This window comes from Ochotona princeps, chromosome 1 (assembly GCF_030435755.1).
Source record: "Ochotona princeps isolate mOchPri1 chromosome 1, mOchPri1.hap1, whole genome shotgun sequence".
In the NCBI taxonomy this organism is placed as follows: Eukaryota; Metazoa; Chordata; class Mammalia; order Lagomorpha; family Ochotonidae; genus Ochotona; species Ochotona princeps.
Window position 1 is genome coordinate 25,064,408 of NC_080832.1, and position 26,361 is coordinate 25,090,768.

The 26,361-nt window shown below is 39.9% G+C and overlaps 1 protein-coding gene across 6 annotated transcripts in view; it reads left to right on the top strand.

The window, feature by feature from the left end:
* REPS1 (RALBP1 associated Eps domain containing 1) overlaps positions 1-23,977 on the top strand; it is an 86,424-nt gene extending 62,447 nt beyond the window's left edge. For 2 of the 6 annotated variants that reach the window (XM_058670265.1, XM_004587271.3), the window contains exons 9-20: positions 1,103-1,224; positions 4,373-4,453; positions 8,271-8,358; positions 9,261-9,362; positions 10,742-10,814; positions 12,332-12,450; positions 13,236-13,300; positions 14,527-14,712; positions 15,643-15,738; positions 17,090-17,238; positions 21,466-21,571; positions 23,705-23,977. In XM_058670265.1, coding sequence (XP_058526248.1) covers positions 1,103-1,224; positions 4,373-4,453; positions 8,271-8,358; positions 9,261-9,362; positions 10,742-10,814; positions 12,332-12,450; positions 13,236-13,300; positions 14,527-14,712; positions 15,643-15,738; positions 17,090-17,238; positions 21,466-21,571; positions 23,705-23,773 — 1,256 coding nt within the window. In that variant the 3' untranslated portion in view covers positions 23,774-23,977. The remainder of the gene's footprint in view (positions 1-1,102; positions 1,225-4,372; positions 4,454-8,270; positions 8,359-9,260; positions 9,363-10,741; positions 10,815-12,331; positions 12,451-13,235; positions 13,301-14,526; positions 14,713-15,642; positions 15,739-17,089; positions 17,239-21,465; positions 21,572-23,704) is intronic. The other 4 variants (XM_058670200.1, XM_004587272.3, XM_004587274.3 and 1 more) reach the window with 4 other exon arrangements.
* Positions 23,978-26,361: the final 2,384 nt, after the last annotated feature.

Below are 26,361 nucleotides of genomic sequence, written 5' to 3' on the forward strand. Positions count from 1 at the left end.
CCGAACCAAGACAGCTGTAACTTAAAAGTAGACACGCTACTTCACTTACTTTGACCATCAGTTTGAGGGCCGGCGCAATAACTTCGTGGCTAAATTCTCGCCTCCATGCCCCAGCATCCCATATGGGTGTCACTTTGTATTCCACCTCTTCCGTTTCCCATCCAGCTCCCTACTTGTGGCCTGGGAAAGCCGTAGAGGATGGCTCAAAGCCTTGGGACCCTGCATCCATGTGGGAAAAACAGAAGAAGCTCCTGGTTCCTGGTTTCGGATTAGCTCAGCTCTGGCCATTGTGGCCAGTTGGGGAGTATACCAGTGGAGGGAAGACCTTTCTCTTTGTCTCTCCTTCTCTCTGGAAATCTTCCTTTCAATTAAAAAAATAATAATAAATCTTAAAAACAAAAGTTTGAAATTGTGTGCTGGATTTGTAGCCAGCTCATTGAAGTCTGTCAGCCTATTGAAAGCTCAGGTTTCACCTGGGCTCACTGGCTTTGTCACCCATGGCTGGGAGTAACGTGCTGGTTTTTGGTTGTAAGTGAGCTACATAGTGAGAAAATATGAGTAGTAGGACTCAGTCGGCTGACTAGGATAAATTGTTAGTTCCAAAATGGAGTATTAGGGGCTTTAATGTGATAAAAATATTTGTGTTTTGGAAAGACTGAAAGTTTATTTCCTGTGGGAAATAGCAAGTCCTGTTACAGAATGCTGCAGCAGGGAATTGGACTATCCCAGCCTTCCTTGGGCCAAAAACCCAATTTTTCAAAGCCACCTGATTAGTATTCTATGGACTGCGCTTTGGAAAACTGACCCACATCCATTCTGTTGTCAGTGATTCAGAGCACATGTCCTCTTGCAATATTATTACGTACAATGTTATTCCTTTTGTTTATTCTTAACTAGATTTTGTTTTTGTGAAGAGCTGTGGATTTACATAGACCATGAGCAGTAAGAAGTACTCCGATTGTTACTGTTTTTACTTTGGGAATATGAGGAAAAGAACTTCAGATTTTAGAACTACTGTTTGTGAGTCACGATTTTTTGTGAGTAAATGTTCTTACACAAAAGTGCATTGTCTTTAGAGAATTTCTCTGTTTTCAAATTGCAGATGTAGGGGACCAGCCCGGTGAGGTAGGTTATTCAGGCTCTCCTGCAGAAGCACCTCCAAGCAAGTCGCCATCAATGCCATCACTAAACCAGACTTGGCCTGAGCTCAATCAGAGCAGTGAGGTTAGCAATGCTTCCTTTTTCTTCTTAAAAATTAACTTTTTAAGGTAAGAATTCAAAGCAGAATAACTTCAGCCTATAGATCTTTGAGCATGCATGCATCGTAGAAAGAACGTATAAAATATAATAAATGTGTAAATGTGAGTCTTTTTGAGGACTTCACAGTACATCTGCCATTATGGGTTCTCTAGCACTACTCACACTACAGCCCTGTGAGTTACAAGGGGGCATATGCACACTGTGAACATTAGAAGGGTGGATGATTGGGCCATGATCTCATATTTAGGATTTGTGCATGAGTCCTTTGATGTTGGGTCAGTTGCTACATCCACCGTATTCACTGCCTTTGGGTCCTATAAACAAGGTATGTGATAATGCATTTGGGGTCTTAGCATTGGAAGTCATGCAAAAAGTCACTACTCCAGTGCCCCATGGCCTCTCTTAAACAAACTAGCTTTGGAGAACTCCATTTGTAAACCCCTCTACTATCCCGTTAGAGCAGTTTCCTATGCAAACTAGTCACAGTTTTTTCTTATATTTTGTATCACTTTTAGATTGTGCTTATTAACTTTCAGAAAGAGGTTCTAAGCTGTTGTGCTTTCCATGTCTTTTTGTAGCCAGAAAGTACTAAGTTAAAAAGCATTCTAGTTTTAAACAATTAAAAAACAAAAGGAGCTGGCATTTTATGCTACTTGCTGCTGCTTTATGACATAATTGTAATCAGTAGCTGCATCTGAGGCATTCTAACATTATGCGATTCATCCTGCCATAGCCGCGTCTTAAACTCCTGTGCCCTGGGAGGGAGGGAGGGACTCCAGCCTTGAAAGAAATTCCTAGTGAACAATGTTTATGGAGAATATATAAAGAATAACCAGATTGAAAGAATTATATTTTATATATATGTATGTCTATACATATATCCAGGGTATCAATTTGTAAATAAAAACAGCTTTTCCTAAAATATCTTGGAGCTAAAACCCATGTTTATAGACTGGAAATGGAAGTCCTTTCTGAATTCTGGTTACAGTAGTTATATTTTTCCTACCTAAATACTCCTATCACTTTTTTCATATTTTATAAACAACATCATGAGTTTTGTAATTTTTTAAACTTTATGTGAAAACCCAAGATACTGAAAAGACAGTTTTGAGATGCCTTAATTCTATTTGTAAAAAATTTCTACTTAGAATGTAAGATTAGATTTTTGTCTGCCACAAAGCACTAACACTCTTGTAGATATTATTTAGTACCTTTAGCTGTGGATGAGCTAATAATATCAGAGAGAACACTACAAACAGAAAACCCCTTCACATACTCATTTTTTCTGATTTTGACTTAGTAATTCATTTGAAAAGCAGAAAAAGATCTTTCATCAGCAGTAACCAGTGCTGGGCCAGGCCAAACCCAGGAGCCAGGAATTCAGTCCTGAGAACAGCTACTTGTCTCTCAGGGCACTCATTAGGGAACTAGAATCGAGAGTGGAGTTGCATTCCTGTGTGGGATGCAGGCATTCCAAGCAGCATCTTAACTGCTGTGCCACCCTCCCCAGCTCCAACACTTTGCAGCAAAGTTATTCCTTAAATCCTCAGAACAAGCCCATGAGGTAGGCTTGATTAATTGCATGTTCTAGTTGGAGAAACTGAAATGAAGAGGTTGCATAACTTAAGTTTGCATATCATGACCAGGATTCCAGTGGTTTGGTTCTGAAGACCTGTGCTCTTAATCATAGTCCTTAAGTCATGGAGATACAAGTGTGTGTCTCTGGCCTCCAGTTGCTTCTGCATGAGTACAGTGCAAAATTAGGACTTTTAATATTCCTTCTGTATCTAGGCAACAGTGATTATCAAAGAAGAAAATTATATTGATAATACAGTTCTCTGAAGTAATATCCCATGAAAAGTGCATTGTGATTTTTTTATTTGTGGAACATTTAACAAATCAGAATTTCTTTGTATAAATTTTCGTATTAACTCCTCTATTAGAGAAAGCTGTTGTTTGTATTAGCCATTTCTGTACATTGTCTTCACCAATGTACTCATTTGCTAATACTTAATTTCTACATGTCTTCTCAAATTGTGTATTACTCTTCTAAATAAGTTGAACTTTGCAGCATCAGCAGTGCACTCACCTGAAGAGGTTAAAGGAAGACAGTTGGAATGCTTGTGTTTGTGAGAACATCCGTGTGTGTAAATGTTGTTTGATGTGTAGATGTTTTTTCCCTTCTTCAGAGGATAATTGGTGATTTGTAGTATCAGATTTAAATAGTAATTTTAATACAGTTTTGGTATAAAAATTCTATATTCTTTTACTGATCTCAAAAGCAAAATCATTTTAATTTAATGCTGATTTATCACCACCTATTTTAAGAGGTATGTTATTTCTTTGTGTACCTCTTTTTTAAGAAAATCATCAGAATTCATATCAGAAATCATCCTCTATTTATAACACACACTCAGATGCTTGATTTGCTCTCATTTGTGGCCGCATTCTGGTTTTCCTAGCATGGGGTTGGGGTTGGGGTGGCTACCTGACTGGCACCTCTGTATTGCGGTCTGGCATGGCCCTGTTAGTAGTACTCACTGCAGGGCTTGACTTGCTATAGATTGACATAATCTAAAACATATATAGTAAGTCCAGAATTCTTTGCATTGTATTCTCATATTTTATTAAATACTTATACATGTGTACAGTATATGCATGTAATAATAGAACCATCCTTCAGGGGTCGCACTGGCAAGTCATCCTGACTTGCTTTGTTTTATCCAAAACTTTGGTTCATTGGCATTACTGAATTGACCATTACCATCTGAATTTTGAGCAAGGGTTTGAAGTTACTCTGCATTTTTGTTTGATGGTCACACTCTGTTCCTGTTTTGTGTTTTAAGTTGTGCTTCTGCAAGACTTGATCTCTTCCATAGAGATTGCAATAGAATGTTACCATATTTTTGATTGTGAAACTGTTCTCCTTACATTACATGATGATCCGGCATAGATAAGCATGTTTATGGAAACGTAAAAATTATGGGATTTTGTTAGATCTTTGCAACACAGCTTGCCGTGCAGCCTCTGAATGACTCTGCTCCATCTTCCCCAGTGGTCTTCTCCTGCAGCTTTCTCATCATGCTGACCTGTCTCTCCTCTGTCTGTTCAGCAGTGGGAGACATTTAGTGAACGCTCTTCAAGCTCACAAACTCTGACCCAATTTGATTCTAACATTGCACCAGCTGATCCTGTAAGTCAATCACTTAGCTTGCTTGTTTGAAATTAATTTTATTAACCCAAATTTCCATTCATTGTGGTTTTTAGCTGATATGCATGATTCAGTGGAGTGCTTGAAGGGAAATCATGGCAAACTTTTAAATTTTTTTGTGCTTATTGTGGAAAGAACATTTTTATCACTCTATTTTCTAATTATTTTTTACAGAAAGGTATGTTTTAAAAATCTGGCACGTGTGTCTTAAGGAGCATTTTGTGATGATTGATTTGATTAACCTTGTCATTGCTAATGAAGTATATGTTCTGTTGAGCACATACTGCTGATTTCAATGTAGTGACTCTTACATGTCAATTTTATTTACTTGTATGCTTGCACATCATGTAATATGTACTTCATATGTTAATATTTTTGCAGTGTTGCCATTTAATTTCACACTAAATGATACAGCTTTTATTTAATTAGTACCTTGCATTCTGTTAGAATCAAGTTCAATAAACCAAAAAGAGCTGTTGGTCAAAGATTGCCTGAGTGCATAGGAGCCTGTCTTGTCTTCCTGTGGTTTACTGTATTGTTTTGAAAATGCTACAAAGTTCACATCTTGACTTAAAAAAAAATTCTAACCCCAGAGAATTATTTTCACATATGCTGCCTCTGGCCTCAGGTTACTTGAAGATCCAAGGCCTTAGCTGTTCAATCATTCTTTCTGCTGTTCTCTCTCTAGCTTTTTTCTGTTGTGCTTTGTTTCCTGTTAAGGACCTACTGAGAGGCACTTTTTAAAGAGGAAGTAAATACAGAGGGAACAAGGGAGGAGTGTAAAAGTAGGGCTTTTTAAACAAACTGTGCAAAAAAATAGAGAAAAGGGGACAGCGTTTTATCAAAACGTTTCTGATCAGAAACAGCCAGCATTCATTAATTAAATGTAAAAATGGTCTTGTTATTTAATGTGAATTTTGGAGAAGAGGTGTTAAAGATTAGATCCCTACCATGGTTTAATGAATTATTGGTGGGTTATATATTTCTGCCTGCAGAAAATGCTGTTACACATATTGAATTCAAACAAAATGTATAGATATTTTTAAAATGTTTATTTTATAGTCTTGAAGTACTTAAAAACCATATGTGTCATCTAAGGCTTTTGCTGAGCATATGTGTTTGATATTAATCTCTGAAAAATGTAGACTTAAAAAAGCAACACTAGATATATTTTCTATTTATTCAGAGCACCAGTAAAAGAACATAATGAGAAGGAAATTTAGATGTAGTAATAAGAAACTAACCCTTAAATTATAGTACAAATAATCACTCTTAATTTCGTTTTGCATTTAGAGTATCTTACAATATTAGAAATATTTAATGAAAATTTTTGATAATCATTTGCTCCAAAAAGTAAGAGAGTGTGAAACTCTAGACTGCTCTGCCGTGCTTAGAGACATCCCTTACGCAGTGCAATGATTTCATATGCATACTCCATTATTAGATACTCAGCTCCCAGAATTCTTTTTTTTTTTTTTAAGATTGATTTTAATTGGAAAGGAAAATAAACAGGAGATATATAGAGAAAGATCTTCCATCCACTGGTTCACTCCCCAAGTGGCTGCAAAGGCCAGAGCTAAACTGGTCCAAAACCAGTGGCTGGGAGCTTCTTTCGGGCTTTGGACCATCCTCTACTGCTTTCCCAGGACACAGTCAGCTCCCAGAATTCTTAAAAATTTGAGTCTCATGCTTTCATTTCTAGAAATTTAATTTCTTTCTGGAACTGCTTATTAGGCAGTTAGTAGGTGGTAAAATTGCTTCTGCTAATATGCACAGGAATCAAAACACCAGGGACATTCTAGAATGATAGGAACTATAACAAAGTTGTCCTTACTAGATTATACCTGGCCTTGAATGCCATAGAATGAACATGTGATAAGTTTAGTGTTTGAGAGTTAGACTGATCACTGACTGTGGCCAGCCAATTTACCTGCAATACTAGCACACCCTGAAGGTACTTGTGCATTCTCTATAAATATAAGGATGTCAGAAACAAGGTTCTGTCTCTGGTAGGATACAACTTAATTTACAAAACTAATGATTGCAACATAGCTGATTGTGCTGGTTTCTATGGTACATCTGTGAGCAAAGCTGTGGATAAAGGGCCCAAATATTTAGACAAGTTTTCACAAAAGATTATATGCTGAGTTTTGAATGGTGATTTGAATTGGCAAAAGCAGATAGGACATACTAAGCAGAGAAGAAGGGTCAGTTCAACGTGGTAATACTGTAGATTGTACGGGTTGGAAGGGGCTTCAAACAACTCAAAATATGGAAACAAAAGATCAACATTTTTGATGTAACAAAATACAGAAATCCATGTGGAGTTTTTTCTTAATCCATATTTTCCACAAACTTTTTGAAAACTCACCATATGGTAGTGTTGAAAGCTAAGAAAGTACTTGAAATGCCATTGGTAAGCTCTGTGTGTGTGCTGACATAAGGGGCTGAAGCTCATGTCACAGGCAGCAGGAGCTGGCATGTGCAGTTTGCCATGATAGGGTGGGTAAGGAAGCCTGCCTAGGCACCAGTGGCAAGGATCGACTGGGTCTGGAGAGATTGGAAAGACGATGAGTACCTGAACAAAGCTAGCAGCAAGTAGGGATTACTTGAGAAGGAGTGACTGGATAAAAGTAAAAGAATTTAATGCATGTTGATCATAAATGATGCTCAGTACACTACTGACATGTTTGCAGTCAAAAGTGTCATGAGTGATTAGGAATGGATTGTCATGTGCTCGCTTCGGCAGCACATATACTAAAAATGGGAATGGATTTTCAAGAGGCTTTGGGTGATTTGAACAGAAGAAAATGAGCGAAGTTTGCCTGTTAGGATTTTGTCTTTTTGTTTGGTTTTGAGAGTACTAGTTTGGAGCAAAGAAAGTTACTTTGGTCTCCTGTGGGATGTGATTCAGAACCTGAAGCTTCATAGTTCTTCATTTGGATGTTGAGTTGCCTAACATGGCAGCTCTCTGGCTTGCCGCACCGAGTCACAGGAGCAGAGGAGGTTAGTCCTGATGAGCCGTGTCAAACTGGGCACACAGTTGCCTTGTTCTGACAGCAGCAGGTGCGCTGTACTAAAGTGTCACAAGTCCGAGGTAGCCTGAGCGAGTGACTAAGTGGACTGTAGAAAGTCCAGCTTTTGGCAGCAGTTCAGTTGGAGAACACAGTCTTAAAGCATTCCTCACTTACAGATAATCGAGTAGGTAATAGATAGAGATAACATAGTCATGTATTAAAATGCTAGTTAGTATTTCCAGCTATTAGAAGCTTTATGAATCTGATTTTGTGTTTGGGACCTGTTAGCTTCTGTCCTAGTTCTTTAAACAAACTGTAGTCACCCTCAGTGTTAGGGAACACTCAAACTAATTATCTCCCGTTCTGCCCGTTTTTGATAGGTGAAAAAGGGAAAGCAGTTTGTGATAAAAATGAATTTTCAGTCTGTTACTTTTTAGGTTTGTCATGAAATAGTTTACTTTAACCTCGGAGTTTCATGTTGACATGAGATAATTTCATACCTCATTTAAAATATTAAAGTGGTTTTATATGAACATTTTCATACAAATCTTAACTGTTCAATTTAAACTGGATTTTTTTGTAAAATAGATTATTCATCTAGACATGGCAAACCTGATATACAAATATAATTCTAGAGCTTTTAATTTTTTTTGTTTTCATGCACCTCTTACTGTGAGTGAGAAAGTCTGCCTACCAGTTTTTACATTGTTAATTTTCATTATTGCCTGATAGTTACTTGGCACTTTAATACAAATTCTGTGTTTCCTTTCATTTGTATCTAGGATACTGCTATTGTTCACCCAGTTCCTATTCGCATGACTCCAAGCAAAATCCACATGCAGGAAATGGAACTCAAAAGAACTGGCAGTGGTAAGGAAGCTGTTGCTGTGTTGCCTTAACTTGGTTCTTTCTACAGTTGTGTGTGTGTGTGCGTGCAGATGGATGTTCTTAAAAGGAAATTATTGATTTTAAATGATTAGGTTTTAAATAAGGACATATAAAATGTGACATTTTTAATATGCTGAAGCACTATTATGAATTTGTGTTAAAATATGTTCAAAACTTTAGGTTAAAATAAATTTTGAAATTGTATGTCTCGGGCCCGGCAGCGTGGCCTAGCGGCTAAAGTCCTCACCTTGAAAGCCCCGGGATCCCATATGGGCATTTGGTTCTAATCCCGGCAGCTCCACTTCCCATCCAGCTCCCTGCTTGTGGCCTGGGAGGGCAGTCGAGGACGGCCCAATGCATTGGGACCTGGAAGAGGTTCCAGGTTCCCGGCTTCGGATCGGCACGTACCGGCCCGTTGAGGCTCACTTGGGGAGTGAAACATCGGACGGAAGATCTTCCTCTCTGTCTTTCCTCCTCTGTGTATATCTGGCTGTAATGAAATGAATAAATCTTAAAAAAAAAAAAAATTGTATGTCTCACATAAACGCTTAGATTTTCCCTTTGGACTAAATGTTTTAGTCAAGATTTCTCAAAAGCAATTTATTTCTTGTAAATTACTTTACACCTCTAGGTGTGGTATTTTGTTTAATAATTGTACTACAAGAATAAAATTACAAAATGCTAACACAAATGAATTTTAATTGTAAAGTATCTCCTTTAGGGACATAAAACAAAATTCTATTGAAGGAGATTTATGCTTCTGTCTTATATCTTGTGTATCTTCTTGCAGTTTCTTTGGAATAGCTAAATGATGTCTTATGTTGTACTCTGAGGCTTATTAATGTATAATAATCTTGTGTATTTACCTGTTGATTCTCTACCAGATCACACTAATCCCACGAGCCCCTTACTAGTGAAACCATCTGACCTTTCAGAAGAAAATAAGATAAATTCATCAGTGAAATTTGCTTCTGGAAATACTGTAGGTAAGTGAAAGATAGCATTGCATTTGAAATTAGTAAGTATGGATTTAGCGTCTGAAGAATCCAACTATCCAGCTGTTTGATATTGTCTTCACTGAATAAACTAGCAGATAGCTCTTCCCTGTGTCACGTACTCTACACTGTCTATGAACAGGTTGCCGTTGCCACGTGCTTCGAGACAGGCCTGTGCCTTGCTGTGTTTCGCACTATAGCTATAATTGAGTTCACTGGTTCTTCTCCACTAGCTCCTTTCTCTGTCTCTCACAGGAAATTGTGGATATATCTGTTCATTTAGCCATTGCAGTTGGATGCTACGGGCCACATTCTGTTCTATACACTGGGAATTTAGCATAAAGACACACAAAATCTTTGCCCCTATACAGTTTAGATAACAGAAAAACAAAGAAAAATGGTTCTTTTATTAGAAATAATTCATACCATGGATAAAAATAAAGTTGGGTAAAGGGAGCAGTGCTATTTTATATTGTAAATAAGGTGATCAAGGAGAGCCTGGCCGGAAGATGACATCTGGGTTCAGGCTTGAAGGAGATGAGGAATTCAGCTGCGGGACCCAGAGGGCAGGGCGGTTAAAGCACAGCAAACAGTGAACACAAAACCTGGAGGCAGGAAGCTCGCTTCTCCTGGATTAACAGAAAGACACCTGGGATACAATTAGGTAGCGTATTTGCCAGGCAGAATTTAGCCGGTGGTGGCATAGTAGCAACTAGCAAGAGAAGATTGACAGAGTGACTGAGATAAAAAGCCATTAGGTCATTGGAGAAGTGACATGATCTGAGCTTCCTTCTAAACAGGCTCTCTGGCTGGTCTAATGATAACAGGCTAGAAGAAGACAAAAATTGAAACAGGAGAGAGCTAAGCGATAATTACATAGTCCAAGCAAGAGAAGTCACAGATTGGTCAAGAATGATGGCAATGGAAACATTGAGAAATAGTTGGATTCCTGGCTACATTTTGTACGTTTTGTAGGAAAAGACTACAGGATTTGCTTACTTGGGCAGTAAAGTATGTGAGAAAGGAAATCAAGCATTAGTTCAGTTTTTGGCCTGTATAGGTGAGAGAGAGGAAGACAAGAGAAAGACTTCATAATGTGAAATGACAATGTGTATTATGGCTTATTTAGAATATTTCTATGTCATTAAATATTAATTTTTCTAGACTCTAACTTGTTCTGTCTTCTATATTAAGTGTCATGACTTATTTGATTAACAGTTTTACTTATGATTAGCACTGGAATAAACTGTTAACCTATTAGCCAGGCTCTGAATATCTGATTTGAAGCAGTGGAACAGTTATGTTTGGTGTAGATAGAGCAGCAGATGAAGAAGTGATTCTTACTAACTTGGACACTTCTCCCTTATCAGCAGATGGTTACAGTAGCTCAGACTCCTTCACTTCTGACCCAGAGCAGATCGGGAGTAATGTTACTCGTCAAAGGTCAGTATTTCTGTCAATGAGATATCTGGTTGCATTTCAACATTTAAAATATTCTTTAGAACCAAACAAAAATTATTTTGCTCTCCGAAAGGTGTTGGTTACCTATTGGTTTGTATAAAATACAAATAATTTTGGTTCTTTCCAACTTGAGCAGAAAAATAAAAGGAACCTTTATTTCCTTTATATTTTCTGTAAGCTCTAAAAAGAGCTGAAAAGTTCTGCACGATAGAAATTTAGTACATTCCTTTTTATAGCCAAACAGCAGAATCCATTTTTGTAGACTTAAAACAAATCCCCAGAGACTTCCGTGTGTTCATTCATATGCCATCCGGAAGCACAGTCCAGTAATGGGCCACCTGCCCGCTCTGAAGTTCTGTGTGACCTGTAGCCATTCTCACGCATGCACAAATGAGTATGGGGTAGGCCTGGAGGTTGATCCACAAGGGCATCACCGTGCACTGAAAGCCATGTGCCAGACAAAAGCAACTTCCTCTGGCATTTTTTGTAAGTGGTAAGTATCCTTTTGCCACGTGATGGAGGGTGTTGAGAACAGTGACTCAGAGTCTCCAAAGAGCTAGCTGAGTCATCCTCCCTTTTGACTACCCAAGCAGGTTCCCATTTCCTTAAAGCTGATTTTTTTTTTTAAGATTTATTTATTTTTATTGGAAAGGCAGATTTCTAGCAAGAAGGAGAGAAAGAAAGATCTTCTGTTCACTGGTTCACTCCTTAAGTGGCTGCAACAACCGGAGCTGAGCTGAACCGAAGCCAGGAGCTTCTTCTGGGTCTCCCATGCAGGTGCAGGGTCCCACGTCCTTGGGCCATCATCCACTGCTTTTCTAGGCTACAAGCATGAAGCTAGATCGCAAGTGGAGCAGTTGGGACGTGAACTCTTGCCCACATGGGATCCGGCGTGTGCAAGGCGAAGATTTAGCCACTGAGCCATCATGCCCGGCTCTTAGCACTCTGCTTCTTTGTGTATGAACCTCACATGGCCAGAGGGCACATGGAATACTTTAGCAGCAAAAAAATGATTATCTGGCTGAACTCTAACTAGATGGACCTCCCTCTGCAGTGGGATGGCCTGAATGGCTCCTCCAATAGCTTAGCTTACCAAACTCCAGGCCTAAATAAGCTAAAGCTATCCATACGGAAAGTAATTTTTCTTTTTTTGAAAATAATTTTTCTGAATAATACTGCCTTTAATTTGGATGGGAAATCATCACTAGATTTATAGTCTGATACCATTGTCAGAAACTAATGTTCTTTTCAAAATGTTCAACGTTTTTTTCATGTATAACTTTGTTGCCATATTAAATACCATTTGTTCAAGGTACATTGTAAATGGTGCTGTCTTGATTTATTGTGAAATGTGTATGCCTGGTTGAGAAAATGTCACGCTGGAAAGATCCTTTGCTGCTCAGCCAAATTTGAATGCTTTTAGAGCAAAAAAAAAAAAAAAAAAAAAAAGACCTTAATTATCAGTAGCATGACTAGTTGTGATGGGATGAATTTTGCAGGTCTCATTCAGGAACATCGCCTGATAACCCTGCACCTCCCCCTCCCCCTCCACGGCCACAGCCCTCTCATTCTAGATCATCATCCCTCGATATGAATCGGACCTTTGCAGTTACCACAGGTAGGGGTTAGGGGACCATAATAAGTATTATTTTTAAATTAATGCACAAAACACATAAACCACATTTTATTTTTCTCTTAATGTATCTTCTAAAAAGATCTATTTGAAGACAACTTTTAATGAAAAAGATATCAGATGAGATAGAATTTGTTTTTCTTAGTGATTGTCCAATGTTTGTGTACAGAAAGTAAAGATGGGGATACAAAAATTGAGACAGCAAATTTTATAAAAAGATGTGGTGACATCAGCATGGAGATATTAATAGGTCTTAATTTGGCAGAAAGGGAAAGCATTCATAACTTACTGCAAGGTTTCTGATTTTGTAGAACAAGTAGTATTGTTATTAGGAGAGTTAGAAGGTTAGCGAAGAGGATGACTGTGTTAACCGGTGAGTGGAATGGTGAGGAAGAGGGGAACCAACAAGGGTAAGCTTTTTCAGCTGAGGAAGATTGATGTTTGACTTGCGAAGCATTTATGTAGAGAGGGTGAAGCGTGCAGGGCCAGGGAGAACTTGAGAGGCTCCATGTGTCACAGCTCAGGAGCAGTCAGAGCGAGGGAATGCAACCCGGAGCATGCTTCCCAGAAACAAGGCAGGAAGGCCTCAAGTAACGGGTAGCAAGAGGAATGAGGTCCAAGAGAAGGTGTCTGGTCCAGAACAACCATGTTAAATACTTACAGATAGTCTTACAGATCTTTACATTGTGATCACATCTGTTCCTATGGGCCATTTCTTCTACTAGCAGAATGATTCTGTGTTTATTAAAAAGATGTATCTGTTTACGTAGGACAACAACAGGCTGGAGTTGTTGCCCACCCTCCTGCAGTGCCTCCAAGACCACAGCCCTCACAGGTAATTCTCCAGGGTTTCCATGACTAACAGTCCATTGCTACAACCTGCTGTGTATTTAATTCCATTCTGGAATTTTTTTGGATCTCAGAAATTATCTACAGATCATGCCTTATGAGCATTTAATTCAGTAAAGTTAAGTCATGTTTTGGAGATTATGATTTCAACAATGGTCTGAGTTATCTTTTGGAGGAACCTTAGAAGTGAAACAAATTACCATATCTCTACAAAGGAAGGTTAGAAAGAACGGTGAGTTGGAAGATCGGAGATGTCTGTGTCCTGGATGGAGAGAGGCTCAGCCTGGCCTCTCGCATCCTTCCAGGTGGTTTACTACATCAGTGGACCGCTGCATCCCTCGCAGGTCAGGGTGGAAGTGCTGCAGCCCATACATTGTGATATGCTTAGGAACAGTCTTCAGAGCTAATAAAATCAAGAACCACATTGAAAACCCCCGAGTAAAATGAAAGAAGTTGGCCTTGAGGGAGTTGAAAAGCAAAACATAGATTGAGGGAGAGAGCATTCCAGTCGTGGCATTTACACAGCTCTCAAAGTGTGCAGTAAGCCTGGAATATTCTTCAGGGAAAAGGGTGTTTGCCACAAATGGGGTGGACATGTGGAGCAAAGAGAAATGAAGCTGCGAAGTTGGGGAGGAGGCCCATTGTCTCCTGCATCGCATAGGCCAGGACAGAGCTTGTCCTGCAGGAACGGGGAGCTGGAGCCGACTTCGGGCTTGCTCCTGTAACATCCTTTACTGCTTTAGTGGTAAGCTCACCACACTATAGTTTACTCCCTTGTTTACTTCTGTTCTGCACTAAGCGGTCAGCTTTGTAATGGCTTGGTTTTTGTTCAGTTCACTGTTGAATCCATAGTGCCTGGCACAACATTAGGTACTCAGTAAATGTATCTGTTAGCAGCATTGTCTGGCAAAGGGCTGAAGGAGAAATGGAAGCGAAACCGAACTGTTGTATTGGGAGAGGAATTAGAGCAGTAGTTTTCACATTTGAAAATAACCTTTCAAAGAAACATAGAAGAAAATTCTGTTATTGTTTTGAGTATCTTTGCTTTTCGCTTATGGCTTAAGCATTTATTTCTAACTAAATGTCATATAGTCCCCCTCTGGGAATTTACGGATACTAAACAAGGCATCTTTACATTTTCAGAGAAAAGAAAGCTGCTGTTAAACCAATACACCATTAAAATGTTTGTCCTTTTTTTAAACTGTTGTGTAGGGTCCTGGTCCCGTTGTGCATCGCCCAGTGGATGCTGATGGCCTGATAACTCACACTAGTACCTCACCACAGCAGATCCCAGAGCAACCAAATTTTGCAGATTTCAGCCAGTTTGAAGTACTTGCTGCATCAAATGTAAATGAGGAACAAGATGATGAATCTGAGAAACATCCAGAAGTCTTGCCGGTCAGTTTTAAAAGTCTTGGCTAATTTGTGGCAATCTTTCCCTATACCATGCTCATAAGCTTGTCTCTAAACAGAGAAGCCCTTAAAAAAGTAGGTATCAGAGGTACATCAGTGATTAAAGTATGTGCTGCTACCCCCGTGGAGAGTTTCTGTTCCCTGGGTTAGTGATTTTCAGCTTTTAAATTGCCCTCCAGTACCTATTGGTTGTACTGTAATGCTGATTACTCAAAATTAGAATTCAGGATGAAGAGAACTTCATCCTGACTATGTACTGGTCTGGATGGATGGGTAGGGTTCGTTGTAATGCTGCACATCTGAGTGTATGCTCTGCTGAACATTTCCCTGAGGTAGGAGGTTTTGGTTACCATAGCTACACTCTGTTTATATGACAGTGAGCTGCCTTAGTTGGAAAGTCCTACAGACTACATGGTGCCAAAATGTAATATTGGCAGACAGTATTCCAAAAGACACTGTTACAATTCTAGTGGCAGCAAAGCCTCTAGGAACCCTCTAGCTACCTTAATCTCCACCATAAATGAGGATTTGGGGGTGCCAGAGGGAATCAGAAAGCTGGTCTGATGCTTTCAGTCCCTGTTGAGCACAACAGAACCAAAAATCCATATTCATTGACATCATTTAGATGTCCTACTTTGCCCCAGGAAACACTTTCTGATAGCCAGTTCAAATTGATACCATTCTGCTGGCTGCTTAGCGGGGTGGGTTGCAGGGCTGGACCTGAGGATGTGTGTGAGTGAGTGCAGGTGTCTGGGGGTGTGCTGGCTGCTGGGGCTTCTCCCACGGGGCAGGGAGAGGGGTGTGAGGTTCTTCCTCTCTGCTGTTCAGTTTATGCCCAAATAAATTTATATTTTTGATAACTTATCTTTCAAAGTACCCTCATGTAATTAACGGTGAACACATATTCATCTCTAGGTTGAAAAGGCTTCAGATCCTGCAGTTTCTCTTCGAGTTGCCAAAACAGAGAGTAAAGTCGAAGACAAGACAGCTGCTAGTACTCCAGCCAGTGTGGTATGCAGTCCTTTGTAATACCAATAATGGAATGCCTACAGAAGGTTATATAAATACGAAAGATAATGTGCATCTTTCGAAATAAAGTTTACTAGAAGTCATCCACTTACTCCACTGGCTTTAGTTGTAATATGTCTGTCTCCCAGTTTAATTAAGGTCTCCCAGTTTAATCAAGATGATGCTCTATTTTAGTTAATGTCATAGGTTCTCAAAATTTATTTGTTGCTTCATTTCTCAGAACATAAAGGAGACCTTTCAGGTCCAATTTAGTTTCCTTTATTGATGTCTTAAGTATGATAGAGAAAACTTAGCCCTATAATGTTGTTCTCTGAGATCTTAAAATGTTTTAGGGATAATATTTTCGTGAACATTTTATTATGAAAAATTTTAAATATACAGAAAAGGTGAAAAGAATACTCCCTTTTATATCAATGAACCCATTTCCTTGGTTTATAACACTGATACGTTACTACACTTTACCACTGTCCATCCCTCTGCCAATCTGTTTCATGCATTTCAAATTGCAGTTTAGTATACTTGTCCCTTGGAAAACAATGTTGGCAATTTTTGTCATGTTATCCAGACATTTCCAATAATCACTAATACAGCATACATTTTTCTAAAAATACCCGAATTCTGTTTTCTGTACCCTTAAAAACAGTATTTAACTAAGGAGATGGTAGTTGCTTCTTACTTACGGGTCAAATCGTGTGTGGTCAAGACTGAACTAGCATACTGTATTCGATCTGTTAGAAGCAGATGCACAATGTCTGCTAGTTTTCAAAAGTTACGATTACTGTGTATCTTGATGGTATTTAGGAGTTTCTAACTTCCTCGCTTTTTTACAGTGACTTTTTTATTCATTAAGATAATATATTTTTATCTTTTTGAATAAGAATTACTATAGTGATAATGGATGTGTGTTTCTGTAGAATCCCTTTGTTTATTGAATATGTAGAATTTATATATTCTACACTTGATCTTAGCCAAAAGGCGAGAAGCAATGAGAATTTATAGATTCTCTAAAGAACCTGTTAATTTATTGACTTAAGCCTGAATCATTGGTATTAAAACTGACAACTACCACATTTTGCTGGTTTAGATCCCAAGGAAGCTTATGTTAGTTTTTTTGTTTTTTAATTTTTATTGAAGGAACACTTATGATTGTGATATCAAGTAGAAGCATCCTTTCCCATTTGCTGTTAGCACAAATATTCTTCTAAGTACATTAATCAACTTTCAGTTTTCTGAAAGCAAATGGCTTAAAGAAAGCCACCTAGTTGCCAGAGTGCTAGCTAACTATGAATGTCCTCAGTAAATGCTCTTAGCTAATGAAATTCTTGTCTTCCAGAGCAAAGGCACAACACCTCTTGCTCCACCTCCTAAACCTATTCGAAGAAGATTAAAATCAGAAGATGAATTAAGGCCAGAAGTTGATGAGCATACACAAAAGACTGGTGTCTTAGCTGCTGTTCTTGCATCACAACCCTCTATTCCCAGGTAATCAACCCTGTCAACAATACCATGTTGTAATCCCATTTTTACAGTGGATAGTATAGGAAAAAATAAATAAAAAATAAAGTGGATAGTACAGGGGCGGGCATAGCAGAGAAATTGCCTGATTAGAACACTAGCATCCCATATCCAAGTGCAAGGTTTGAATTCCAGATCATTCAGCTCAAGTCTTGGGAGGGAGCAGGTAATGGCTCGAGGAATTGCAACCCTGCCATCTGTGCAGAAGGTCCTTGATTGAGTTCTAAGCTCCTGGTTTTGGCTTTTGATGGTGTTTAAGAAAATCAACCTCTCTCCCTCTCTCTTTTTCTTTCTCCTTCAAATAAAATGGGGAAAAATAATTAAGTTAATAATAAACATAATTAATTTAATAGAGTAAAACTAATATTATTTCTATGGCTGTTCTAGACCAACAGTTGCTGACTGAGAATCATGACTGAGAATCCATGACTGAGAATCATGGACCAAGTTTGGCTTATGGCCTGTTTTTATATGGTCTGTGAGTTAAGAATGGAAAACAAATGTATAAAACTGGAATATGCAACAGAAACTGTATGACCCACAAAGCTGACAATATTTATTATCTGACCATTTATAAAAACTTTGCCAATGCCAAGCTTCATTTAAACTCAGGTGGTTCTACAAAAGAGGAAACAGACATGCCCCACAGGTATTGTGGATTTAGTTTCAGATCACCACTGTAAAGTGAATGACATGGAATTTTGGTTTCCTAGTATATCTTTTTTTTTTTTTTTTAAAGATTTATTCATTTTATTACAGCCAGATATACACAGAGGAGGAGAGACAGAGAGGAAGATCTTCCGTCTGATGATTCACTCCCCAAGTGAGCCGCAACGGGCCGATGCGCGCCGGTCTGAAGCCGGGAACCTGGAACCTCTTCCGGGTCTCCCACGCGGGTGCAGGGTCCCAATGCATTGGGCCGTCCTCAACTGCTTTCCTAGGCCACAAGCAGGGAGCTGAATGGGAAGTGGAGCTGCCGGGAGTAGAACCGGCGCCCATATGGGATCCTGGGGCGTTCAAGGCGAGGACTTTAGCCACTAGGCCACGCCGCCGAACCCCCTAGTATATCTTTTTAAAAAGTGCTTTAATTTAAAAACACATCATTGCTAAAAGTTACAAGATCCTCCAAGCCTTTGGCAGGTTGAAGTCTTGTTGCTGGTGGGGGAAGAGAAGTGCCCCAGTGTGGATGACTGCCAGCTCACCAAGGTGGTGGCAGCGGAAGGTTGGGACAGTGCATCAGTCTCTTACACTCAGATAACGGTGTTTTCCATGTTGACACTTTCATAAAAGACTTCCCTGTAGTATGCAGTGCTCTTCAATGGCATTTTACCCACAGTGGTTATCAACTCACTTTCTGTAATAATCTGACTTCTTTGTTGTTACTTGAATCATGCTCAAAGCATCTTCACCAGCCATAGATTCCATCTAGAGCATTTTCTCCTTGCTCACCCCTAGGCAGCAGCTGCTCATCTGTTGAAGTTCTGTCGGGTTATTTCAGCGATTCATTCACATCTTTAGGCACCTTCTAGTTCTAGTTCTCTTTGTTGTTTCCCCATGCCTACAGTTATTCCCTCCACTGAAGTCTTAAACCCCTCAAAGTCATCCCTGAAGTTTGGAACCAACTCTCTAAACTAATGTTTATGTGGATATTTTAGCCTGCTCCCACCAATAAATTACAAATAGTCTTAATGCTGTATAAAATGGTGAATTCTTTCCAGACATTGTTTAGTTCACTTTGCCCAGAAGAATCACTGCCTATAGCAGCTATAATCTTAATGCATTTCTTAAGTTAGACGACTCAAAGTTGCTCCAGGCTCTGGCATGGAAGCAACATGAATCTCATTGTGCATCTTCATTAGCGCTCTTGGCTGATCAGGCGTGTCATCAGGGAATAGTAGTATGTATTTTAAAGGAATCCTTTTTTTTCTCCTGAGTATTAAGCCTCAATAGTGTGCTTAAAATATTTCATAAACTATGTTGTGAAGGATATCCTGTCATGTAGACTTTGTATACATTTATAGTATGTGAACAGAGTAGATGTAGTGTATTTCTTAAGGGCCCAAGGATTTTTGGAACAGTAAATGAACATTGGCTTCAACTTCGAGGCCTCATCTGCCTTAGCCCCTAACAAGAGTTAGCCTGGCCTTAAGTGGTTTGAAGCCAAGCATTGACTCTGTGGCAGTGAAAGTCTTAGAAGGCAGCTTTTGCAGTAAGAGGCTGTTTGGGTTATGCTGAAAACCTGTTGAGTGTTGCCTGCTTCATCTGGGATCTCAGCTGGACCTGCTGGGAAACCTGCTGCAGCTTCTACCGCAGCACTTGGAGCTGCACCTTGCGTTTTAACTGTAGAGATGGCTTCTTCACTTTAGACTCATGAACACCTCTCAGGCTGCACAGAATTGAGGAGAATCAGAGCCTTTCCCGAGATTGGGCTTTGGCTTGCTTTTAAAGAACGCTGTGACTGCTTTGGTATTTTGCCAGAACACTAAGTGTTTCTTCTCATAAGCAATAAGGCTGTTTCAATTTCTTATCATTTGTGTATTTGCTAGAGTAGCACTTCTGATTTCCTTCAAGAATTTTTTCTTTGCTTCACAACTTGACAAGAGATGGGACTCTCAGCCTGGCTCAGCTTTCAAATTGCCTTCCTCACTAAGCTCAGTCATTTATTTCCAGCTTTTGATTTAAAGTGAGAGATGTGGAACTCTTCCTTTCACTTGAACATTTTGTAGGGATTTTCAGTATCTTACTGATTTTTACTTTGATTAGAAAGAGAACAAACAGACCTTCAATTGCTGGTTCACTCCTCAAACGTCCACAACACCTTGGTCTGGGCTAGGCCAAAGCGAGGAGCCTGGAACTCATTCCAGGTCCCATTCCTGGGTGACAGGACCTGCGTGCTTAACTGAGCCATCATCTGCTACCTCCAGGAGAGTGCATTTACAGGTAGCTGGAATCAAGAGAGAAACCTGAACTCCAGCCCAGGATTTCTAATGCAGGATGCCAGCATTCCATGTAACAAATGCTCACTCTGCCAGAGGCATTTGGAGTGATCATTATGTCTCAGGGAATGTGACTGCTGCTGGAGAAAGACAGTAATGGGAGGTCAGTAGAGAGTCAGAATATACACATTTGTGGACTAAATTTTGCTGCCTTACATAGCCGTAGTTCATGATTCTCGAGGCAATTGTCGTAACTTCAGGGATTACTGATCACTAATCACTACAGATGCAGTAATAATGAAAAAAGTTTGAAATGGTGAGAATTTCCAAAATGTGACAAATCAAATGACCACAAAATCTTAAAAACAACATGGGTTTGGCACAGTAGCCTGGTAGCTAAAGTCCTTGCCTTGCATGCGCCAGGATCCCGTGGTGGTGCTGGTTCATGTCCCAAAGCCTTGGGACCCTGCACCCACATGGGAGATCTGAAGGAAGCTCCTGGCTCATGGCTTTGGATCGGCTCAGCTCTGGCCATTGCGGCCACTTGGGGAGTGAACCAGCAGGTGGAAGATCTCTCTCCATCTCTCCTATCTGTAAATCTGACTTTCCAATAAAAATAAATATGTCTTTAAAAAAAAGAGCAGAACATGGTACTAGTGACGTTTTTGTAAGATTATGTGTTTGAAAGGGAAGAAGAGGCGGCGGTCTTGCATCCACTGATCCACGGCAAGGCTGGGCCTTGTCCCAACCAGGAGCCGGGAACTCCAGCAGAGTTTGCCAGGTAGAAGGCCGAAGTCTGCTTGCTAAAGCTGCCATCTGCTGCCTCCCAGCCTGTTGGCAGGAAACTGGAGTGGGGCAGTGGCAGCACTGGGTCCCAGGCGCCACGAGCAGATGCGGATTACCAAGTAGTGACTTAACCACCAGGCCATAATGCCCACCCCGGATAGGTTTGTTTGATCCAGAGTTGCCACAAGCCATTAATTGTTTTTAAAAGCAAAAACAAAACTTAATATTTGTGAAGTGCTATAATGCAAAGTAAATGAGGTAGACCTGAAATTAGTAAAAATAAACTTAACTTTCTGAAACTCATATGCTTTTGGTTGACCATTGGAATTGAACAGGTGAGGTTGAATTACACTGGTAAGGGAAAATTTGTTTTCTCTGGAGCTTTCTATGTTTAGAAATAGATAAGAGAAGAATGGAGAGAATTCAAAGATAAATAATGAAGGTTGTGTGGTTTTTCTCAATATCTTCTCAGGTCTGTTGGGAAAGACAAGAAAGCTATTCAGGCATCAATTAGACGAAATAAGGAGACCAACACAGTCTTGGCCAGATTGAATAGTGAATTGCAGCAACAATTAAAGGTAATGTAGTTTCCAAATCTGTGTTTGGGAAGTGTTAGGAACTCGAGTGTTTGACTTGAAGGGAACTCGAGTGCTTGACTTAAAGGGAAAAGTTAGAAAATGATCCTGTGAATTCTTACACTTGTACAAAATGTTCCATGAGACAGTAAAAATGTATACCTACAATGTTTCGTGGAATTTTATTTTCCTAAAAGGAGTTGTTTATACCTAGTTCTCAAATGACTTATCTGGCATACATGCACACACACAGCTTCATTATTCCTGTAATGTTGTTTAGCTTTCATGAAGATGTGTAACTTAATGATGAGAATTGTGTTCCCGGGTATTTCCAAGATGACTTACATAAGTCTCTGTTTAATTGTTAGCTGAAATGGCCAAGTTACATTATTCTTTTTTTATTATTTATTTATTTATTTATTTATTTTTATTACAAAGTCAGATATGCAGAGAGGAGGAGAGACAGAGAGGAAGATCTTCCGTCCAATGATTCACTCCCCAAGTGAGCCACAACGGCCGGTGCGCGCTGATCCGATGCCGGGAACCTGGAACCTCTTCCAGGTCTCCCACGCGGGTGCAGGGTCCCAAAGCTTTGGGCTGTCCTCAATTGCTTTCCCAGGCCACAAGCAGGGAGCTGGATGGGAAGTGGAGCTGCCGGGATTAGAACTGGCGCCCATATGGGATCCCGGGGCGTTCAAGGCGAGGACTTTAGCCGCTAGGCCACGCCGCCGGGCCCAAGTTACATTATTCTTTATCAGAGAAAATGAAAATTCTGTTGAAGAAACTTAGGGATGAAGGATGAAGTTTATGTTCTGCCTGTGGAAAAGGAAAAACCTGACCTACTACTGAAGTGAGGCACGTGCCTTTGTGCTCGACTGCCATCTCAGACCTGAGGCACTCGTTTCTCCTGTGTTAAAGATGGTTTATTTGAATCCCTATCAATAGAAATTACATCCAGAATTATGATTCACTTGCATTATTAAGCACTTATGTCTTACGACGTGTTTCTCAAACCTTAATGTTTATACTTAGGATGTGGGGTCATGTTGAAGTGGAGATTCTAATTGAGTAGATCTGGGATGGGCCCTGAGATTTCTGCATTTCTAATAAACTTCCAGATCGTAGAGATGCAGTTAAGACTGTTGGCCTCACTTTGACTAGCAAGATTCTAACCCCCGAGGAGAAGTTCAAGGAAGTCATAGTTCATTCTGTTCTAGTGCTGTGCCACCTTTGTCGCTCATGTGGATAGTTGTGCCCAAGTACTTGAGCCATCTTCCACTGCCTTTCCAGGCCATTAGCAAGGAGCTGGATCGCAAGTAGAGCAGATGGGACATGAACCAGTAGCTGTATGGCATGCTGGCATCACAGGCAGCGGCCTTACCTGCTGCACCACAGCACCAGCTCCCGGGAGCTGCTTTTGAAAAGCAGTTTTCTCATACTTCTGAGAGTGGAAGAATAGGCATTCAGGTAACCAATAGAAGGTTCCAGTTAAGACATGATTATATCAGTATGAGGAGAAGAAAAATGAATAAATTAGAATTTGGTGACTGTCTGAAAAGATGAAACCAACAGTGATTCACACTGCTGAATGCATTTATTCTTTGTGCTACCAAAATTCCAAATGAAATCTGAGAGTTGCTGAGTCGGGTTTCATGATAACCATTAGTTAACTCATTTATAGTTTGTTCAAAGAAGCAGGCTTTATGCAAAATCCATACATTAAATACTAACCATTCATTGCAAATGCTGGTTTTATTGGGTTACCTAGTAAGTAAAGATTTTACTGCTAATTGACATAACAAACTGTAGATTGCTAGAATCATTTAATATTATGAGCATATAAAGCTGCTTTTTGAAAACATGCTTCTAAATGAGTAGCCTGTAATTTTTATATTGGTGTCTTGAAGCAAAGCTCCTACTGGAAGTGCCTTTTTTAAACAAAATTATATCATAAAATTCAAAATTTGAGAGTCTGGGATTCCCCGCCCCCCTCCAAATTCCCAGCCCTGGCTGATTGTAATAGTATAGTCCTTCATAAGGAGTTAGAATTCCATCACTCTGTTATTTAAGTGTGCCCCAACATTGCTGGTACAGACATACGCTCTGAAACGTCAGTGGCCTCTGTCTCTTTTTCAGGATGTCCTTGAGGAGAGAATTTCCCTGGAAGTTCAACTGGAACAGCTTCGACCATTCTCTCACCTATAAGCCAATTGCCGTTAACTGTGAACATACCCATTTTTAAGCAGTTTTGGGATCAAAGCCAATTTGGAAACCCAAACATTCAGCTTACTGCTTAAATCCACATTAAATTTTATGATTCTGTTTTGCCCTACATGTTCACCATTGTATTTAAGTATCTTTTATTTTTTAATTTCAACAATAAAAGGGTCAGGATGGCTTTTTCTGGAGGATATGCTGTGTTTGTTGGCACCCCCACCCTTGCTTCTCCGTGGCACAGGATGGAGGACTGGTCTTCACATTTCTGTCACCACACTGCGCCCTGGGCGGACTTACAGGATGGAGGTCTCCTTTGCATCTCGAGCAGATGCAGAAATCTTTAAAGCATAAGTTAAATTCTTAATTTTTTTTTACCTTTGAGGCTTAATATTTTACATAAAGCATTTACCTTTATTCTGCAGAAAACTTTGAAGTGAGTTTTCTGTTTTCTGAAAACACTAGACTGAATGTAGACAGTTCTCACCAGTTTTTCCTGGTTTCAGGCAAGTCTTCCTGAGGACAGCACCTCTGCAGCAGTTACAGCATACTTCAGAGATCTCCTCCATGTCACTTTGGGAGTTAGGTTTTACATTTTTCTTGCCAAATTCTATCAGTTGCAACAGTGACTTGGAATTTTTTGTGTTGTTTTTATTTCTTGGTTCCTGTACACTCACTGTCCTCCTCAGTCGTCCCTCAGCAAGGAAGGGGAAGCTGAGTGTTAGCCGCGCAGAGGCACTGCTGCTTTTATGGTTTGTGCAGCGCATTCACTGTTAGGAGTCTGCCAGAGATGATCTGCAGTGTGCTTCAGACATCTGAGATCAGTTATTCACACAATAAACGGACGCACCGAAAGGTTTCTAGTTTGTCAGCTATCTTGTCATTTACCAGACAGGACTAGTTTTTTCTGTTAAGCCTTTTGGCGTGTCCCCTACTCAGGATAATATCATTTCAGGATTTGCTTTATGTGCTATATTCATTTTGATCATATTTATAAATTTGCATTCATTACTAACGACAAATATATTCAACTTTAAAGTTCAGTCTCTGAAATCACGGATTTTCAACTGCATGCTACCCACAGAATCAAAAGTGTTATTTTATACTAATAAAAACAGCATAGCATTAACATTCACATATTAACAATAATTCATTTTTTTAGAAATTAGAAGGAATTTAGTTGCAGTGTTGAAAAATAAGGGAAAATTTTTAAATAGCCTGTATTCACTACTGCTACCTGTATCAACTACAAAATTTCCACACGGCCCACAGGTTATAGTTTCAGTATCTTAATCAGCCAAAGGGTTTAATGGCCCAGGAAACTATTTGGTGCCTGTTTTGCTATTGAAACAGAACTGTTATATCAGTTTTGAAATATTCACTTATTTTTCCGACAGAATGCTCCTAGCCACTGGTTTGCTCAAGTTCCTCTAATGTCCAAGGCTGGGCCATGCTGATGCCAAGACCCAGGAACTCACTGTCCTATGTGAGTGACAGGAACTGAATTATCTGAACCATTATTTCATGGCCTGCTTTGGCAGGAAGCTGGAGTCGGGGGCCAGAGGAAGGCAGCAAAACCAGGGACCCTCTGTGAGACATTTCTGTCCTCCTGCTGAAGCCAGACACCTGGCTCAGTTACTTCATTTTCACTCAGCTGAATTCCAGTACACTCGATTTCTGTCAGGTTTCCGTTTACTTTTTTGTAAGTTGTTTTTTCCCCCAGAGCCTTCTAATTTAACAATATCACAAATACTGTTAGAATATCTTATTTGGGAGATCTAGCTGTTTAATGCTACAACTAGTGGGGAGGGGATCTTCGAGAAAACTCTTAGCTTTTCTGTTTGTGTGAAAGGCAGATCCTGCGGCAGAGAGCTATCTTCCTCCACGCTGCTTCACTCCCCAAATGCCTGCTAACAGATGGGACTCGGCCAACCTGAGCTTCCTCTGGGTTTCCTACGTGGGTACAAAGACCAAAGCACCAGGGCCATCTCACTTGCTCTCTTGGGCCATTAGCAAGACGCTGGCTAGGAGGTGGAGCATCCAGGACTGAAGCAGCACCCACATGGGATGCTGATATCAGGCGGTGGCCCTACCCGCTGCAGCACAATGCCAGCCCTTGGTGGTGTATCTTTAATACTCTACAGGAATCCATTCATATTCAGTGATAGAGTAAATTTCATCTTAATTCTTAAGCTCATTTTCAAATCATTGTCTCATGAAGCTACTGAAGATGACTGATATATCACCAACAAATTAAAGTATTTTGATAGGTCATTTAACAAGCACTTTACATCCCGGTTTTGATGTTTATTATATCTTTAAACAAAAGCTGACACAGGGTGCTTGCTTTGTCTTGGGTTTCTTCGCATCAGTCAAGTTGTTCTAAATAATACTGTCTGAAAAAGAACTGCCAGAAGAAGTGGTTCAAAATTTTGAACTCACATCTCTCTCACGTTGTTTATGTAACTGGCCACAGATAATATGGTTGGACAGAACCTCCAGGGTCGTCCCCATTGAACCTGTCGTCATCATGACAGTCCTGCTGCCTCTTGGACATTCTGAGGGGAAATCCGTGTCTG